Genomic DNA, 17,006 nt, shown 5'->3' on the forward strand with positions numbered 1-17,006 from the left:
CCGGATGAACTGCACCCTAGAGTAATAAAGGAACTGGCAGAAGAACTCTCAGAGCCACTGTCTATTCTCTTTGAGAAATCATGGAGGACGGGTGAAGTGCCAGATGACAGGAGGAGGGTTAATGTTGTTCCTATCTTCAAAAAGGGTAAAAAGGAGGAACCTGGGAACTACAGACCAGTCAGTCTGACATCCATCCCTGGGAAAATTCTGGAGCAGATGATAAAGCAATCCATCTGGAAGCACCTTGAAAACAATGCCATGATTACTCGAAGCCAACATGCATTTGTCAAGAACAAATCCTGCCAGACAAGTCTGATCTCATTTTTTGATCAAGTAACCTCCCTTGTGGACTGTGGGAATGCTGTGGACATGATATACCTCGACTTCAGCAAAGCTTTCGACAAAGTGCCCCATGATATCCTGATGAGCAAACTAGCTCAAAATGGGCTAGATGAAACAACAATCCAGTGGATCCACCGTTGGCTACAGAATCGGACTCAAAGAGTGCTTATCAGTGAGATCTTCTCAAACTGGGGAGAGATAACGAGCGGGGTACTGCAGGGCTCAGTCCTGGGCCAATGCTCCTCAACATTGTTATTAATGACTTAGAGGAGGAGGTGCAGGGAATGCTGATCAGATTTGCAGATGACACAAAATTGGGCAGGATAGCTAATACTTTGGAAGACAGAAACAAAATTCAAAGTAATCTTGATAGACTGGAGTGCTGGGCAGAAAACAACAGAATGACATTTAATAGGGATAAATGCCAAGTTCTGCACCTAGGAAAAACAAACCAAAAGCACAGTTCCAAGATGGGGGATACATGGCTCAACAACACTACAAGCAAGAAGGATCTTGTAATTGTTGTCGATCACAAGCTGAATTTGAGCTAACCATGTGATGTGGCTGCAAAAAAGGCAAATGCCATTTTGGCTGCATTAATAGAAGCATAGCTTCCAAATCCCGGGAAGTACTAGTTCCCCTCTACTCAGCACTGGTTAGGCCTCATCTGGAGTACTGTGTCCAGTTCTGGGCATCACACTTTAAGAAGGATGCAGACAAGCTGGAGAGGATTCAGAAGAGGGCAACAAAGATGATCAGGAGACTGGAAACAAAGCCCTATGAAGAGAGACCGAAGGAACTGGGCATGTTTAGCCTCGAGAAGAGAAGACTGAGGGGACAGATGATAGCGCTCTTCAAGTACTTGAAAGGTTGTCACAGAGAAGAAGGCCAGGTTCTCTTCTCAATCATCCCAGAATGCAGGACACAGAATAATGGGCTCAAGTTACAGGAAGCCAGATTCCGGCTGAACATCAGGAAAAACTTCCTGACTGTTAGAGCAATACGACAATGGAACCCATTACCTAGGGAGGTGGTGGGCTTTCCCACACTGGAGGCATTCAAGACGAGGCTGGACAGCCATCTGTCAGGGATGCTCTGACTTGGATTCCTGCATTGAGGAGGGGATTGGACTCGATGGCCTTGTAGGCCCCTTCCAACTGTACTATTCTATGATTCTATGATTCACTGACTTTAATACTTCAGTTAAAACTTAATATTGTTACTTGCTTAGTCCTGAAGTTTGCACATAGGCTATATTTATAAATGAATATAGCCAAAACAGGTAATGGCTCTCCGGTTCTCCTCCAGCAGTGGTTATGAACTATTAGACCGAGTTCACAAGACACGATAAGACATGGCGGATTGCGAGCCTCGCTTGTCTTAGTGTGGCTTATCGTGATGTGTGAACCTGGTGTGGAGGATTAAGGTGAAAGGGGCCAGGTAACATTGGCTATGGTGGAATTCCAAGAGGCACCTTAGCAGTCGACTTGAAACGAAGTTTTATTGTTGAATGTAAGACCAAAAAATTCTTTCTATTGGTTAGTTTCTTACTTCATGAAGTAAATGTGCTTAGGGGCAGGAAAATCAGTCTTCCAGAGGAAAACACACACTTTCCATGAGAAGGACTGAGGGTGCTCTTCCACATTGCTCTTGGCAGCAATGGTAGTACAGAACCAAGAGAGATCTCAAGAAATGCTTCCTACTGTACGGGTACAGGGCAGCCTTCCCCAACCTGGTACCCTCCATATGTGTTGGACTAGGGGACAATAACTGAGGAATTATGGGTGTTCTAGTCCAACACATCTAAAGGGCACCAAGTTGGGGAAGGCTGGCGCAGAGCTACCAGTCATCTTGTGGCGAGAGAGTAACTGTGCTAGCCATACTGATCTAGCAACTGCCACCCCAATTATGTAGCTTGTAGATGACTGGTGCACTGATCATCCACAAAACACAATCTCCAGAAGCACCCTAAGACTGCATCTTGAATGCCGGCTTTCCCAGTGACCGCTGTAGGGCTGAATAGGTTTGTGCAAGAATGTGAGCTGATCTCTATGAAAAGGTCTCCAGTTTGTATGGGAGTTATGAGTACAGTGGCTGGAATACCCTGCCATGGACGGACAGTGACTGTATGGGGATAGGGCACTTTGAGGGTAGCTTGCCGGAGTCTGCCACATTCATACAAGCATTGCTGTTAGTATCTATTAGTCACATGTTTGCAGTTGTTATTACTCAGGGCCAAAGCAGATGAAATTATGGGGACTTGGGATCAGATCTCCATTCTCTTTAAATGTTAGTAAAAAGCAGCAACTGCTGAGAAAGGGAAAGAGATTCAGGCTGGGTCTGTAGTTCTGGGAGTCCCCTGCCACCCCCTCCCTCATGCACACTTTGCCTTTTTCTCCAATGAAAGGTGTCTTCCAACTGCTATTTACCCTATTAAGTTTGCCCTATTTTTAAAAATGTTTTGTATTGCTCTGTTGTAAATAGGGTTCACACAACATGCTAACCCAACCATGAGTTCACGTTTTGTCTGAAAGCAGCGTGTTTTCCGCAGGGTGGCTTGTTAACCATGCAGTGTGGTTTATTTTTCTCAAACAAGTCACCTTGAGAATTCATAGCTTATTGTTTTGTTCAGGGTGGTTAACAAACCACACTACATAGTTAACGAGCAATGAACAATGCGCTGCATTCAGACAATACAATAACCCATCTTGTGGAAAAAGTGCTGCATTCAAACAATAACCCATGGTTCAACAACAACCCACACTGGGTAGGTTAGCGTGTTGTGTGATCCCAGCCTGTAATGTGTTTTGGTGTTCTTGTTTTTAAATTTTCTCTGAGATGCTCCCTTTGATGGCTAAAGAGAGGTATATAAATGCTCAAAACAGAAATAAAAATAGCAGCCTGGGGGCAGCTCTCATTTGGAAAGTAGTGTGGGGGTAAGGATTCACACACATACCCATCAGTGTTCCTAATCTAAATCCCCCTCTCTGTAGCTATTTCTCAAAAATGTAAAGAGATGGGTGATCCAATCATGGGCATCCATCATCTCCTTGTCTAGCTGGAGCATCAGTTTTAGGTCGGAGAGCTTAAGTAAGCCTGGTCATTTCCTGCAAAAGGCTCTGGATCAGAAGATTGATCTACCACAACCAGCCAGTGGAGCCCCGTGCATATCTGGCTTTTGGTTTAAGTTCAGTGGGGCTTTCTCCCAGCTAAGTGGGTATAGAATTGCAGCCTCAATCTATTTACAGGCAGCATAACTGCAAAACAATGCTGTACGATATCGCTATTTTGCTTTGTTAAAAAAGTTGACATTAGGAGACTAAGTAACTATATAAATATAACTTTACCTTTTCCTTGTCACTGGCTTCTCTTGCTACTGTAGAGCCCTGAAACAGAAGGACTGTATCAAAAATGCAGCTGGGAATAACACTTAGGTGCTATCTTATGCAGAAATACTTCATTAAATTCAATGATTTTTCACCATAAACCTACCACAACATTTATCTGAGCTCATACAGATTATATTACGATAATAATTCCAAAATACCATACAAACATTCTGTCATAACAGTAGGTTAATATAAGTATAATAAAAACAATTTTATCAAAAAATAGACTACCAAAACATCTTAAGGGCAGCTTTATGAAACAAAGGCTACAGAAGACCTCTAACAAAAGAACACTCTCTCCATGGAGATTTGGATTCTCATTGTCCTATCACTATTATCTTTGATTTCACTATAACCCTCTGGAGAAAACTTCAGTAATAATGTAGTACTACAGACAAGTCTTAATCTGTAAAGGAAAGTGCCATCAAAACTTACTGTCTGAACCTATTGTAATTAAAGTAATCAATCTAAAGATAATTAGGAACATTGCACAGAGATGCTAGGCAAGATGTTACATTAGTCAGAAGCCAAAAAAACAAAACTGATAAAAAAATCACAAAAATGCCTGTTTATTTTGTGCCTGCCCAATATTTTGGAGATGAATGCCTTCCTCAGGAGCTACTTGCACTAGTCAAAATTTCCAAGCTGCAGTGATGAGAAGCTTTTGGTTAGTGCAGGTGGGAGGCGATCATCTTGGAAATGTTGGGCAGGCTGACACAAAATAAACAGGCAATTTTGTGATTTTGTGTCAACTGATCCGTCTGCCAACCTTACCAAATGCCAACTTTTATTTGTCAATACTAGGATGCAGGTAGTGAGACAGGTTTAGTTTCAAATTGATTTATATAATTGAATATGTCAAACTAGGAGCCGTGATGTTTGGGAGTGTTAATGTCAGCTGCATGTGACTCTTGGCAGGTTGAGGAACAGACAGGCAGTAATTCTGTTGACTCCAGAAAACCATTTACACTAACATAAAGCGTTTGCCAACTTGGTGCCCTCCAGATGTGTTCAGACTACAAATCCCATCATGGCCATCCTGTCTGTGGATGATGGGAGTTATAGGCAATCCTGGTAGTTTCTCATGGCTTGCAGATCCGCTTGGAAACCACAGGGAGTAGGGCCTTTAGCGTGCTGGCTCCCACCCTACGGAATGCCTTTCTAACTGAGATCAGGCTGCACCTACATTACTTTGTTTTTGGTGTTTGCCGAAGGCTTTTCTTTTCCTGACTAATGACTAAATTCCAGCCACTGTTTTGTTGATATTTCTGCTCTCACTGCAATGTTTTGTATGTTGTATTTTGATTTGTTGTACACTGCTCTGATATCTCTCCATGTGAAGTGATGTATAAATTCTATAATAAATAAACACATCTAGAAGACACCAGGTCAAGGAAGGCGGGAACAGGGTAGGCTACAGCCAAAAGGGGGTGAAACAAAATCTTAATATTGTCATTCAAAATTAGCCTGGCCAATAAATATACATTCATTAAAAAAGGAAGCCAATAAAATGTAGATTGTTTGTATTCTGGATTCTGAGCTATCAGGTCACACTTTATAATTATGTTTCAGTCTGTCTCAGCAAATGTGACGTTTTTCGTTTTTGTTTTTAAAGTGCAGGCCATATGGGAGGGTGTTTGTTTTCTTTTGCTAACATAGCATGTATCAGCTAGTTAAAGTATGGTGCACTGAAGGTCAGTTTTCCTGAAAGGCTGCTCACTCTCCAATTTCGATGTACATTTTTTCAGCTCATGACACTGCTTGTGAAGGAAATAAGGCTGGATATGGAGAAGCTAATTTGGGCCAGTGTAAGACTCAGGCCTAAAAACATTAGCACCACAGTCCTACAGATGTCTACTCAGAAGTCCCATTCAGTTCAATGAGGCTTACTCACAGGTAAATGGGTACAGAATTGCAGCCTAAAATAGATTTGGTGGAGTTATTTAATATGGCTTCTCAATCCACTAGCTATTTTAGTTTTAACATATAAAAGCGATACAGAGCTCTGCTTTAACCTATTAAAGTAGTTCGATTCATTACAGAAGATCTGCATGCAGAGTAAAGTTGTAGCGGTCTACAGAATGCATTAAGGTCATGACAGCCTCTTCAGCTATCCCCCACCCCCCACCCCTGCCCTCAAATAGCTTTGACTGCAACCATTAGCACTTATCTACCTTTAGCTAGCATACTTCTGCTAAGCCACTTCCTTTACAACATACGATACAGCTCAAATTATCTTATTTCCATAAAAAGGCTTCGGCAGTAGAAAAGCCACAAACTCTATTTTAGTAATTATTGCTTAACAATAATTTGCTCAATTTTTTCTAATGCTCTGCAATGGTTGGACTCTAAAGTACCCACCAGAATTGTTACAATTTAAAAACTATTAATATAGCAACTGTGATGTCCATAAATAACAGATATAGCTCACCTTTAAATCGTATTTTCTATAAACAGATAAACGATGGCTGAATACATTTCTTGTAACAATCATATATACTTCAACTCCATCAACGGTAAGCCGGTACATGCCCAAAAATTGAGGAAGTAGTGTATTGCCATGACACTCCACTATAAACTAGAGCAGAATTTTCAAAAAAGGAAGGAATATTAGAACTTTAATACATACTCTGATGGATACTGTAGGGCAGCTATTGTACAGATACATAAAAGGTACAGATAAGGATTCAGGCACATTAAATCGCTGCGAGAAGTTATACAGTCAGCAAACACTTAGAAAAGGCTTTTAGAACACCCACACCGGTGGACCATGTAGCATGAAAATCGCACAGATTCTTCAGCACAGATATGACAGGGGAACACAAACACCTTTCAATTTAATTTGGACTCTCTTCAGAGTGTTTTGCTAATGCTCGTTTCTTGCTAACATTTAGCATCCACATAACCTACCAATTCCCTTCTCTACTAGTTCTCACCTCAGATCTGCACCTCATGATAACACAGTTCACTTGAAGCAGGTAGAAACTATGTACTTTCACTTCTAAGGTCTCAGCATTCCCTCACAAAAAAGGATGCCCGTCACCTGCAGGTATATGGGACTTATCAAAATATATATATCTATCGTGCCCTGTACAACTAGCAGATAAACACAGTATGCGCCAATAATTGGTTTTGGTTCATATTCTCCCAATAAGGATGTGTTCCCAACGTATAAATCTTAGCATTCTTAACGTTTCTGTTATTTAAATAACGTAAGGAAGAACTCTACTGGACTATTTATGAAGGACCAGAAGAAGACCTAGATCCAAAGCAGGTCTCTCTGGATACTAGCCCATGCCTATGATCCAGCACCTACTTTCACTGAGACCAAATGGAACATACTCAATAACGTATAAAGTTATCAGTTCAAGTTTCATATTCCATGAATATTTGGTAACTCTATGGGCTTTACTGGCACAATAACCATAGTTGAAAAATGCCACCCGTGTGTGTGTGTGTTTAAAGATTGCTACTTTATTTAAAGCAGAGCAAGTTGTTAGAAACAAGTCACTAAATGCCAGACAACACCCAATTTCATAATCTTTTGAAATTCTGCATCAAATGATATTAATTGATGGTGCTTGGACTAATATAACCACATCTGAAGGCACTTTTAGTTTGGGATCATAAACTTCTAGGATCAGAAGCATAACAACTATAAACAAGAGCACATGGATACAGATGTGGGGGTTAGTCCCATGAAATATGTAAAATACTAAAATGTCTTTGAACATCTTTCGTAATAATTGTGACATAAGTTTGACGTGGAACTTTTAAATTTATATTTTACCCATGAAGGCTTAAAGCTCACATAAAATTAAATTCATAAAAAGACAAAGGTCCATAAGAGAAAAAAAAAGTCCAAAATGCACAGTTAGGTAGTATCTTTATGGTTGGTCCTAATAAAGGTATTGCCTAACTGTGGACTTTGGATAAAACTAAATTGCTGCTCATGGAAGAGGGGTGTTGATTAATCCGATAAGCATGCCACTGAATAAACTTGCTTTGGTGATACTCTCGTTACCATATGTGGAATGGTATTAAAGTGCACATTACTTTGATGTATCTATCCATTACAAACACATTAAGCATGCACATTTTAATTCAGTAGGTTCATCAACTAAAGCTCAGTTGCAAATTAATTTGCCCTCCTATTTAACTGGTGAGGCTGAGAGAAATCGTACACTGCTACTGAGGCCACATAAATATCAACTCCTTCCTCCTTGTATCAAATTGGAGGTGGGGAGGGGGAGGCAAAGGAAAACATCCCCTTCATATCCAAAGATAGCTGCTATTTTGCATATCATCCAACACAGCTTTTCTTCCAGCAATAAGAACCAAAGGCAATTGAAGCTAAGAGTGAACAGCTGAAATAAATGTCAACAACATCTTTTAAGTCAGAATCTTCTTCAATGCAGATTTTTTTCAAATTGTTCATTAGGTTGTTGTTGTTATTATAATTCAATTTATAAGTCGCCATATAACTGAAGCTCTCAGGGAGACATACATAATAAAAACAAATACAATAAAACCAATGATAAAACATATGAAAAGAATTTTAAAAGTTTTTAAAACAGCAACATTATTTTAAAAATAATTTTAAAAGAAGAGATAAATACTGAAGCAACTAAAACATGGAAAATATTATTTAAAATGCAGCATTAAACATACCATTTAAAAACAAAACAAGCAGCAGTTAAAGATTCTGTTTATTTTAAATCATGTTAGCTGCAGTGTATTACACACTCTACAGCACTAATTGTATATTCCAGATCCCCAAATTAATGAAAAGGGGATGGCCCTTCCCACTAACCATGACTGTAGCTTTTATTTATTAATGTTTAACTTCTCATACTTGAGACTATGCCTTTCCTTTAAGGCTCTGAAGGAGGAACTTAGATGGACATTTGGTAAAGTGCAGATTTAAAATAAATTGGACTACAGACTGAACAAGCTAAAGTTAACAAGCTGATAGCCCTAAGAGTAACCACTGTATTAGTAACCATTGCTTAGAACACTACTTATTACAGTCCACCTCAAACTCTTATTCAAACTAGCAATTCTCAAATTTGTCACATCTTAAACACGTAAACACTTCACTTAGAAGGAAATCCAATTTATTTAATTTAGACCAGCCAAGTAATTGGGGAGGAAGTCTCAAAGATAAAACAAAGAGGAACAGTTATTTTGGCAGCTATTCTCAGTTCAGCGCCATTTCTCATGTTTCATACTCCAGTTCAGATAACAGGCTACAAGATGCACATACACTACATAGTGGTTGAAACATGCACACATGTGTAATAGTAACTGTCCTCTTTAAAATACATGGAACTGGCGCCCAGGAATTTATTATTAAATACCCTGCTTTTCCATCTTTCCAATCCACAAGGTGGCAATAGCCCACTGCCTAGGCCGCTGCTTCCTGATATTTTAAAGCAGGGGTGTTGAACCCCTTTCAGCCTGAGGGCTGAATCCCATTTTGGAGAAGCCCTTGGGGGCCATGTTCCAGTGATGGGTGGGGACTGTAGGCAAAAAAGGCAGGGCCAAATACCAGCATATTTAGCTTAAAGCTCTTGCCAGTAATTACGCCAGAGGAGTGGCATTTCAACCTCTTAGAATGGTGGAAAAACTGCGCAGAAGTCAAGAAACCACCAAACAGTAGTCGGGGAAGAAGGGGCTGGTGAGGGAAGAGGGCATTTGGGGAATTCCAGAGGGCTGAATTTGGACCTGAGCCTGAGGTTCTGCATCCCTGTTTTAAAGGGAAAGTAGTGATAAATAGTACACTCTGTGCTTTTCACAGCTGACATAGTACTTTATCTGTTCTTTTTTTTATATAAGATTAGATCTCACCAATGCCATTTTTCTGCTCTGTTGTGGACCAAACAAGTGAATTGTCCATGACTGTTTTATAAAAATTAACTATCTTAATTACCTCAAAGTTTACTGTAAGCAAAAAAGTGGTAGTGGGGGTGGGGAGGAGAAATGTTTCCCATTCAAAGTCTATGAAGGTGATCTAAAGCTTCCTGCCACCAAAATTTTCTGCTCTCATCTGCATTATCAATTAATGCAAACAGTGTCATCTGTTTGGAAGGAGTCCTACAAGATTTGCTTTAGGGCTAGAAATTGGCTTTTTTTTAGTTTACCAATATAAATTAAGTCACAATCAAGTCCCTGTATGATACTTCCTAATTCCTAAAAATTCAGTGTTTTAAAGGGGTGTATCCAATATGGTGTTACTCTGCTGATGGAATGACACCACTGCTTTGTTTTTTTAAATAATCAGTAACCAGAACTCATTCCACAGCAATTAAATCCATCTGATGTTATGCAAGTAGCCCTTGGGAACTTTCCTGCAATAAAAAAGACAAACCTTATCTGCATCAGATATTTATAATTTAAACCTTCATCCTTTTACACTGATCTCTTGCGCACAGAAATGTCTATCAAGATTTCTACAGTTGTCACTGCTGCTCAAACTCTCACTTCATACCAGCGATCATCTCTACTGACTTTGTTCTTTGATTTGCCCTGCACTTTGATCACTTAATATATTCTAGTCTAATTCCTCCAGAGCATTTCAACATATAGTTTGACAAAAGAAATGCATTTTCCTTTGAGATAGACAATTCTATATATTTTTTTTTAGGTTGCAAAACAAGTCTACATAAACCAGTGCAAAACCTAATGGAAGTGTCATCTCCACCCCACCCCAATTCAGTGTAATATCTTGTCCTCTGATATTCAAGGTAAGAACAATGCATTTAACAGCAAGGTTTAAAATAATTAAACATCTAAATACAGATATAGCAGACAAAAATAACTTTTCTTTCTCAAACCCTGGCAACCAAATGCTTGCCTAAACAGAGAGGTTTTGCATCGTTTCAGAATATGCTCAGCTTCTGCCAAACATCTTGGAAGAAGAGGGTTTCACAGCTGTGAAGCAGCTACAGCTCTTTCCGACTCATCCTTGCCATTTGAGCTCGATGCACAGAAGGCTTCATTAAATCATTTCTAGATCAGCCTTGAGAAGGTGCTTTTGGCAAATCAGTGAGAAACCTGCCATCATCTTAGCTATCCCACAGCATCCATTATGAAAGTAAATTAACTACTTTACTATCTAGGGCAGGGGTGGGCAACCTTTTTGCCCATGAAGACCACATGTCCCATTGGACCCTGGGTGGGAGTGTCATGCCCAAAGTGTGTGTGGCTGGAGTGACAACAGGTGAGATTGGGACTTCCTCCCTCTCACACACCCTGTTACACACATGTACACTTCCTAATTCAAGTTCCCGAATTTGCACACACACCCTGATTCACATGCACACATGTGCACACACACAGGTAGTCAGCCTTGCCCTAGCGTGCTGTGCTTCTTCTGATACTTCCTGCATGCCATGTTCCCCATGCTAAATGCACTCTACCCAGCTGCCAAACAGCTGCTGGGTGGCCTGTGGGAGCACAGTTTTTGTGGGGAGGACAGCACATGTAGATGACTTTCGACATGTGCTGTCCTCCCTATCACAACTGTGCTTTCCCAGTGGGCTGGGTAAAGTGCAATTCCCATTGCACCCAATATCCACCCACCCCACACACAAGTGTTCTTGTATCCAGTGAAGGAAGAGTAGCTACATAAATGCTGCAGGTCCACCTAAACATATTCAGGTAAATTAAAACTAACAAGACCTATCATTTTTCCTATGTATGCTGCCCTACCTTTACACAAATATGCATGTGTTACCTAAAGGAGGCTTTTTGGTATGCATCTATATGTTCATGGCATGGGGGGGGGGGGCAGACATAAAGCCAGAAACTTTTTAAAAAGTTGTATGTGTGGCTTCACCTTAAATTCTACTGAAATCAGCACCACTTACAAGTAAATATAGTCAGAAATGATGAACATCATGTTAAAAAGGAGTTTGCCCTACCAAAAAGGGATACAATGAGAAGAAATGGTTGGGCAGCTATTAAAGGATGTTGCAGCAGCCAGTAAAGCAACTTTTAAAGGGGAGGAAAAGGAGAAAAGATGCAAATTCGGGCAGCTGCTGTAGTAGCAGATGGAGCAGAATCATATTCTGCTTTTGAATTGCAGATGCACTGCAATGAATTTTAAACTTTGGAGTCTTTAATGTTATAAACAGGCTTTTTATACCAGTATCAGTACTCCAAGGACTATTAAATCCACAATACAAAACCAGTACCTTTCAGTATATTTTCTAGTAAACTCTTGATTGCCTGAGACTGGACTAAAACAGTCTGCAATCAACATGATCTTAAGTTTTTCCTAGAAGCAAGAAGAACGTCTGCTGTGTCAACATGATTTCTGAATGCACTGGCTACACACCGTCATGAAGGATGATTCACTGTCATTCAAGTGCCAGTTGATGCTGGTTCAGAACTTTGAGTTTTCTATCACAATTGTTTAAAGCAGGTGATAATGCCAGAACATTCTACTTATAATAAATCAAGATTATTTGTCCTAACCTCATGAAATCTTGGACCTAAAATTCGTGTTAAGAGAGCTATAAATAGCCATATTTTCCCTTGAAATGCACCTTTCACCTAAGTGTGCCCATTTTTTGTGCACCCATAATGTATTCCCAGCTTTTCCTCTGGCCAGTTTAGATCCTATAAAAACACTTCAGAATTTAAATGTAAAATGATCATGGAGTCATCTTATTTTGCCTCTACTATATCGTTAATAGAAATACTTAACATGTCGATATAAAAAAACCATGGAAGTCATTACATAGTTGTTTCAAGGTAATATCAGATGCTATTTCTATAATTCTAAACCATTCGTTGTTGTTCTGATTACAAAATGATGCATATATTTCAATTTTAATGAAGAAGTGGTGATTTTGGCAGCTGTTCTGGATTTTTAAATTTCCATTTTCTCAGTATCACAAGGTCACAGAAGGCTGGCTTATATACAAAATGAATGCTCTGTGACCAACATGATTGGTTTCAAAACATAATTTTGTATAGATTTTGCCTTGTTGCACAAAATAATTTCAACCGGCTGCTATTTCGTTATATTTCAACTCAGGCTTCTAAAAAGCTTAGGATAAAGTGGTAGGCCTAATATTAGCTTGCCTTCAAAACTGGTTAAATAGTATGGCTGCAAGAGCAAATTTATGCTGGTAAGAAGTGGGCATCAGCCATCTTCGCTGCCACCCTTAGGTTTAGGGTCAAAGCTAAAAAGGTATTGCTTTGGTACAGATGTGAATGTAGCAGGTCAAAAAACATACAAACACTCAGGCAAACAAATTCCTCTCAAATAGCTGCAAAACATGGAAAATGTAACTGACTATAGCAAGAAACCAACATAAGCAGATGCAGTCACATTTATTCAACTTCATTTCAGTTGGGGAGGCATACTAAGAAGTTATGCCAAAGACTATGGCTGTGGCTCAGTAGTAGCAGAAGGCCCAGGTTCAATCCTTGGCATCTCCGAGTAGGGCTAGGAAAGAATCCTGCCTGAAACTGTGGAGAGCTGCTGCCAGCCAGCATTGATAATACTAGGCTAAGTGGCCCAAGGTCTGACTTGGTATAAGGCAGCTTCCTGTCTTCCTATTTCACAAACGTATAGAAAAGGAAAAAAAATGTAACCAAAATGATTGCCGTTTTCTTAATGGAGGGTTATTCATTACCACCAAGAATGTTAAAATTCTAAATACCAAAGTATTAGTTCAACTGCAAATGCATTGGCAACAACTTCCAGTTTAAATTTCCACTTTCCTACAACATTACACAACATTCAACAATATTTTTCTCCTCACAAGTCCACCCACTTCAAACAAGCAATGAATTACCTGGTGGTATTTCTTCAGTATGTTGTGCATTTCTGCTACATCTTCACTTGTTATAGTTTTGATGACATATCTTTTGTCATAAGAGGTGTGAAATCGGGCACCACTCCGAGCTTGAGAATCGTTAGCAAGTGGGCAACTTCTTGTCAGAGAATTCTGTCACATTAATTAAAAAAAATAGTGTCAGAATAAAATGTTAGTGTAATTAAAACATTAAACGTCTAACTAGAGTATGCTATTGTCAAAATATGACTGTTCCTTGGATTATACCATGAATAGTTTGGGAAAAGATCAAGGTGGGGGAATTAATTTAATAGTATTATGACATTCAGTAAATAGTGTTAAAACATTCCTGGAGAAACCAGAGCGATTACGGTACAACAGACCAGTGGGAAGATATTTCACTAGCAGTAGGTTTAACACAATGTTCAGAATGAACATTTTCAGCGCAGAGGAGCTTTGCAGGGGGACAAGAATGTTTCTAGAAAGATCTCCAGATATTTAACCTTTTGTGTCAGTTTGCTGCTACAGTTTTGGCATACATTTCTTTGTGTTCGATAATAGTCCTTCATTGTTGTAATAGCAATATTATCATGCAGCCAATCACGTTTGGCTATGCGAAGTTGTCAGTGCAATTAAGAAGAGTTATTTTCAGACAAAACATGGTGCCAAAGCTGCAGGTGATTAGCTCACTTTGGAGAACCATTCCTACAACGTGAATGCTAGGGGATGGGAGGGGAAGGAAACCTGAAGGGGGTACCTTATTGTGTGCCGTCGGCAGCTCTGGAAGGGTGTTTTAATAAAACGCTTTATGCCTCCAGACTTTGCCTTTGTCATACTGGCAAAGTGGAGGACCTGCCTCATTATCTGTTCTGTTCTTCTATCTTTTCCCAAATTCGTTCCAAGTATTTAGATACGTTTCTTGAGAAGAATTCTATCTGGTTCGACTCAGCCAGAATAATTTTTTTGTTTACATGTCATAATAAGACAAATCTCATGGCACTGGCCAATTTTGCCTTTGCCCAAAGCTATAGAGTAAATTTTTTTACTTTGCAAAATGAATAAAAATGTGTAACATATGTTTTATCTGATTTTAGTCATCTATGTTTTTGGTATGGTTCTTATAACCACTGGTTGAAACAATAAAAGCTTTACTGAATTGAAAAATTGAATTGTGCATCAAGCTGCACAACCACTTTCTCCCCTTTTGTACCTGCCCCAATATGTTGTTAAGAGAGGGGTCCTTTTTTGATGTAGAAAATGTTGTCAAAATGCACCCCCACACCTCATTTTAGCATAACACTAGTTTAAATTGACTGGTTCATGCCATGACCTACATGCTAAGAGTTAGGTGAACTGAAGTGCTTTTTGTTCTAAGTTGCCACATGCAACTAGACCTGGCATTTTTCTTGAATTTTCTTTCAAGTCAATACTACATGTATTGCTTACTACAGAGATTAATTAATCCCTATGATTGTTCTTCAAGTAAGAAAAAGATTAACATGTCTGAATTTTGACAGTCTGCCATTTACCCATTTACCCACTGACAAGAAACAGAAATCTACATTACTGACAATGAACAAAAGTCCCTCTCATCATATATAATGCAACTGAAATTTAATATATGCTTTTTTTAAAAGCCGAAAAGCAAGCAGTAGATGAGTAAATGTGCTGGCTTTCTGCAAGATAGCAATTTTAATGTCAATACAATACAAGTTTAGGGTTTGAAATTTAATACTGCGCATCTTCAAATGGTGCTAGTCTCAGCAAGTGTCTCCTCTCAATATATTTTAAGAATGAGGATTACAGCAGCAGCAAAATGCAATGCATTTTATTTCTTAGATAAAAATAGCTGTCCAAGATAGAGTGTCATTCTGAAAGAATGAGAACATGTTCAAAAAGGAGGTTTCTTCCATCACAACATGGTGCCAAGAATGCAGACTAAGGATTTTTAATTGAATCTTTATTTACATTCAGGTCCCTTTATTGGTCCTGCTATCTTCATTTAATGTACAATAATCTGCATTCCAGGAAAGAGTCAGAATGGTTCAAGTAAGCGGAGCTAAAATAAATAAAATGGATGGGCCTAGTATAAAGGCCATGCAGATCTACAACTAATTTGCAAAAGAAGCCACTAACAAAAACAAAGCTTCTTAGGGCACAATCCTATGCATGTTTAGCCAGAAGAAAAGCCCTACAACTCCCAGCATTCCCCCAACCAGGCATGCTGGTTACAGATTGTACAATCTGTAATTTTGTAATCCAATCTGGATTCTTGTACAATCCCTTACAGAGTGTACAAGAATGAGCAAGAACCACAAGCCTGAAAACAATACCGTTCCCCCTCTCCAAAAACTCCCATCAAAACTATTCCATACATCTGAGGTTCAAGTATATCCAAATGACATACTGATAAAGCATCAAGACAAGATATGGCCTACTGTGGCACAAATCTGGGGGCTAAGCAGAATTTTTTTTTTACCGGCTACCTTGGTTTGTCCTTCAGATAGTTCCTCTTAAACAGTCTAAAAATCCAAAACAAAAAACCTGATGGCTATCACTGCCTTCGCTCCCAACTTTTCTAGGCAGCTGAGGCTACCTCTATTTCTCTTGTAAAATCTCCAATATATCAGTTCATTAGCAGCATAGATTACAAGACAGAACTCAGTTCATCAGGGTGGGTGTCTGGAGTACAAAGGCAAAGTAAAAAAAAAAAAAGGAAGGAAGAAAAGAAAAGAAAAGGAAAGGGCTGGCCCAGGACACTTTGCTTCTTGAGCTGAAAGAGCAAATGATGACCTCCACCCCCGCTCATCAAGTCAAGGTCATAGTACCCAAGACTGGTCAAGTTATTTTGCCGCCAAGGTACAAGTGCCTCTCCCAGGGAGAAAAATAATATAAAAATGAACTAAGCAGCAATGTGCTGCCTTTTCATGACATCCAAAATCAGCTGCCTTACTCCACCTAATGGTAGGATTGGCTCTGAGTAGGGATGTACGAAAGGGACTTACCTTGTCCCGCAGCTTTTTTCGCGGTGGGGGGGAGGCACTTCGCTTCTCCCCCCGAAGTTCATGTGAGGGGGGGGGGAGGCTTTCCGCCACGCCCGGACGAAATTCAGGCCAGGCGAGAGGCGGCCCATCCCTCGCCGGTGAAAGTCAGGCCGGGCAGAAGCGCCCCGTCTACCCGGCCGCAAAAAAAACAAACAAACCACCCCCGTGATAGGCTACGTAACGATTAACGTGGCCTATCACGGCTAGATTTGCAAAGTCAGCCGTGATAGGCTACGTTAATCGTCACGTAGCCTATCACGGGTGACTTTGGAAAAAAAAAAAAAGCACGTACGCAAATGGCGGCCCCCATAGGGAGCCGCCATTTGCGTTCCTTATTTAGTCCCTGTAGTCTACGTAAAGATTTACGTAGACTACGGCGAAAATAAGGGCAATGCAAATAGCATTCCCTTACTTTCGCC

General features: G+C 39.8%; 1 protein-coding gene and 1 long non-coding RNA gene across 3 annotated transcripts in view; one reads left to right on the plus strand and one right to left on the minus strand.

Moving 5' to 3' along the window:
* The window catches only part of LOC146345072 (uncharacterized), a 79,991-nt gene that overhangs the window by 55,689 nt on the left and 7,296 nt on the right, over window positions 1-17,006 (plus strand). Inside the window, exons 2-3 of one of the 2 annotated variants that reach the window (XR_014792419.1) lie at window positions 5,480-5,627; window positions 10,378-10,477. This is a non-coding gene — a long non-coding RNA (uncharacterized LOC146345072). The remainder of the gene's footprint in view (window positions 1-5,479; window positions 5,628-10,377; window positions 10,478-17,006) is intronic. The other variant, XR_014792418.1, reaches the window with a different exon arrangement.
* Window positions 1-17,006, minus strand: part of PIP4K2A (phosphatidylinositol-5-phosphate 4-kinase type 2 alpha) — an 82,635-nt gene that overhangs the window by 12,338 nt on the left and 53,291 nt on the right. Inside the window, exons 4-6 of the mRNA XM_084859053.1 lie at window positions 13,544-13,696; window positions 6,163-6,309; window positions 3,690-3,728 (exon numbers count right to left, since the gene is read on the minus strand). Of these exons, the coding sequence (XP_084715179.1) occupies window positions 3,690-3,728; window positions 6,163-6,309; window positions 13,544-13,696 (339 nt within the window). The remainder of the gene's footprint in view (window positions 1-3,689; window positions 3,729-6,162; window positions 6,310-13,543; window positions 13,697-17,006) is intronic.

The sequence above is a fragment of the Heloderma suspectum genome, chromosome 5, assembly GCF_057233095.1.
Source record: "Heloderma suspectum isolate Gila_16-S chromosome 5, 16-S_ref, whole genome shotgun sequence".
Taxonomy (NCBI): domain Eukaryota; kingdom Metazoa; phylum Chordata; class Lepidosauria; order Squamata; family Helodermatidae; genus Heloderma; species Heloderma suspectum.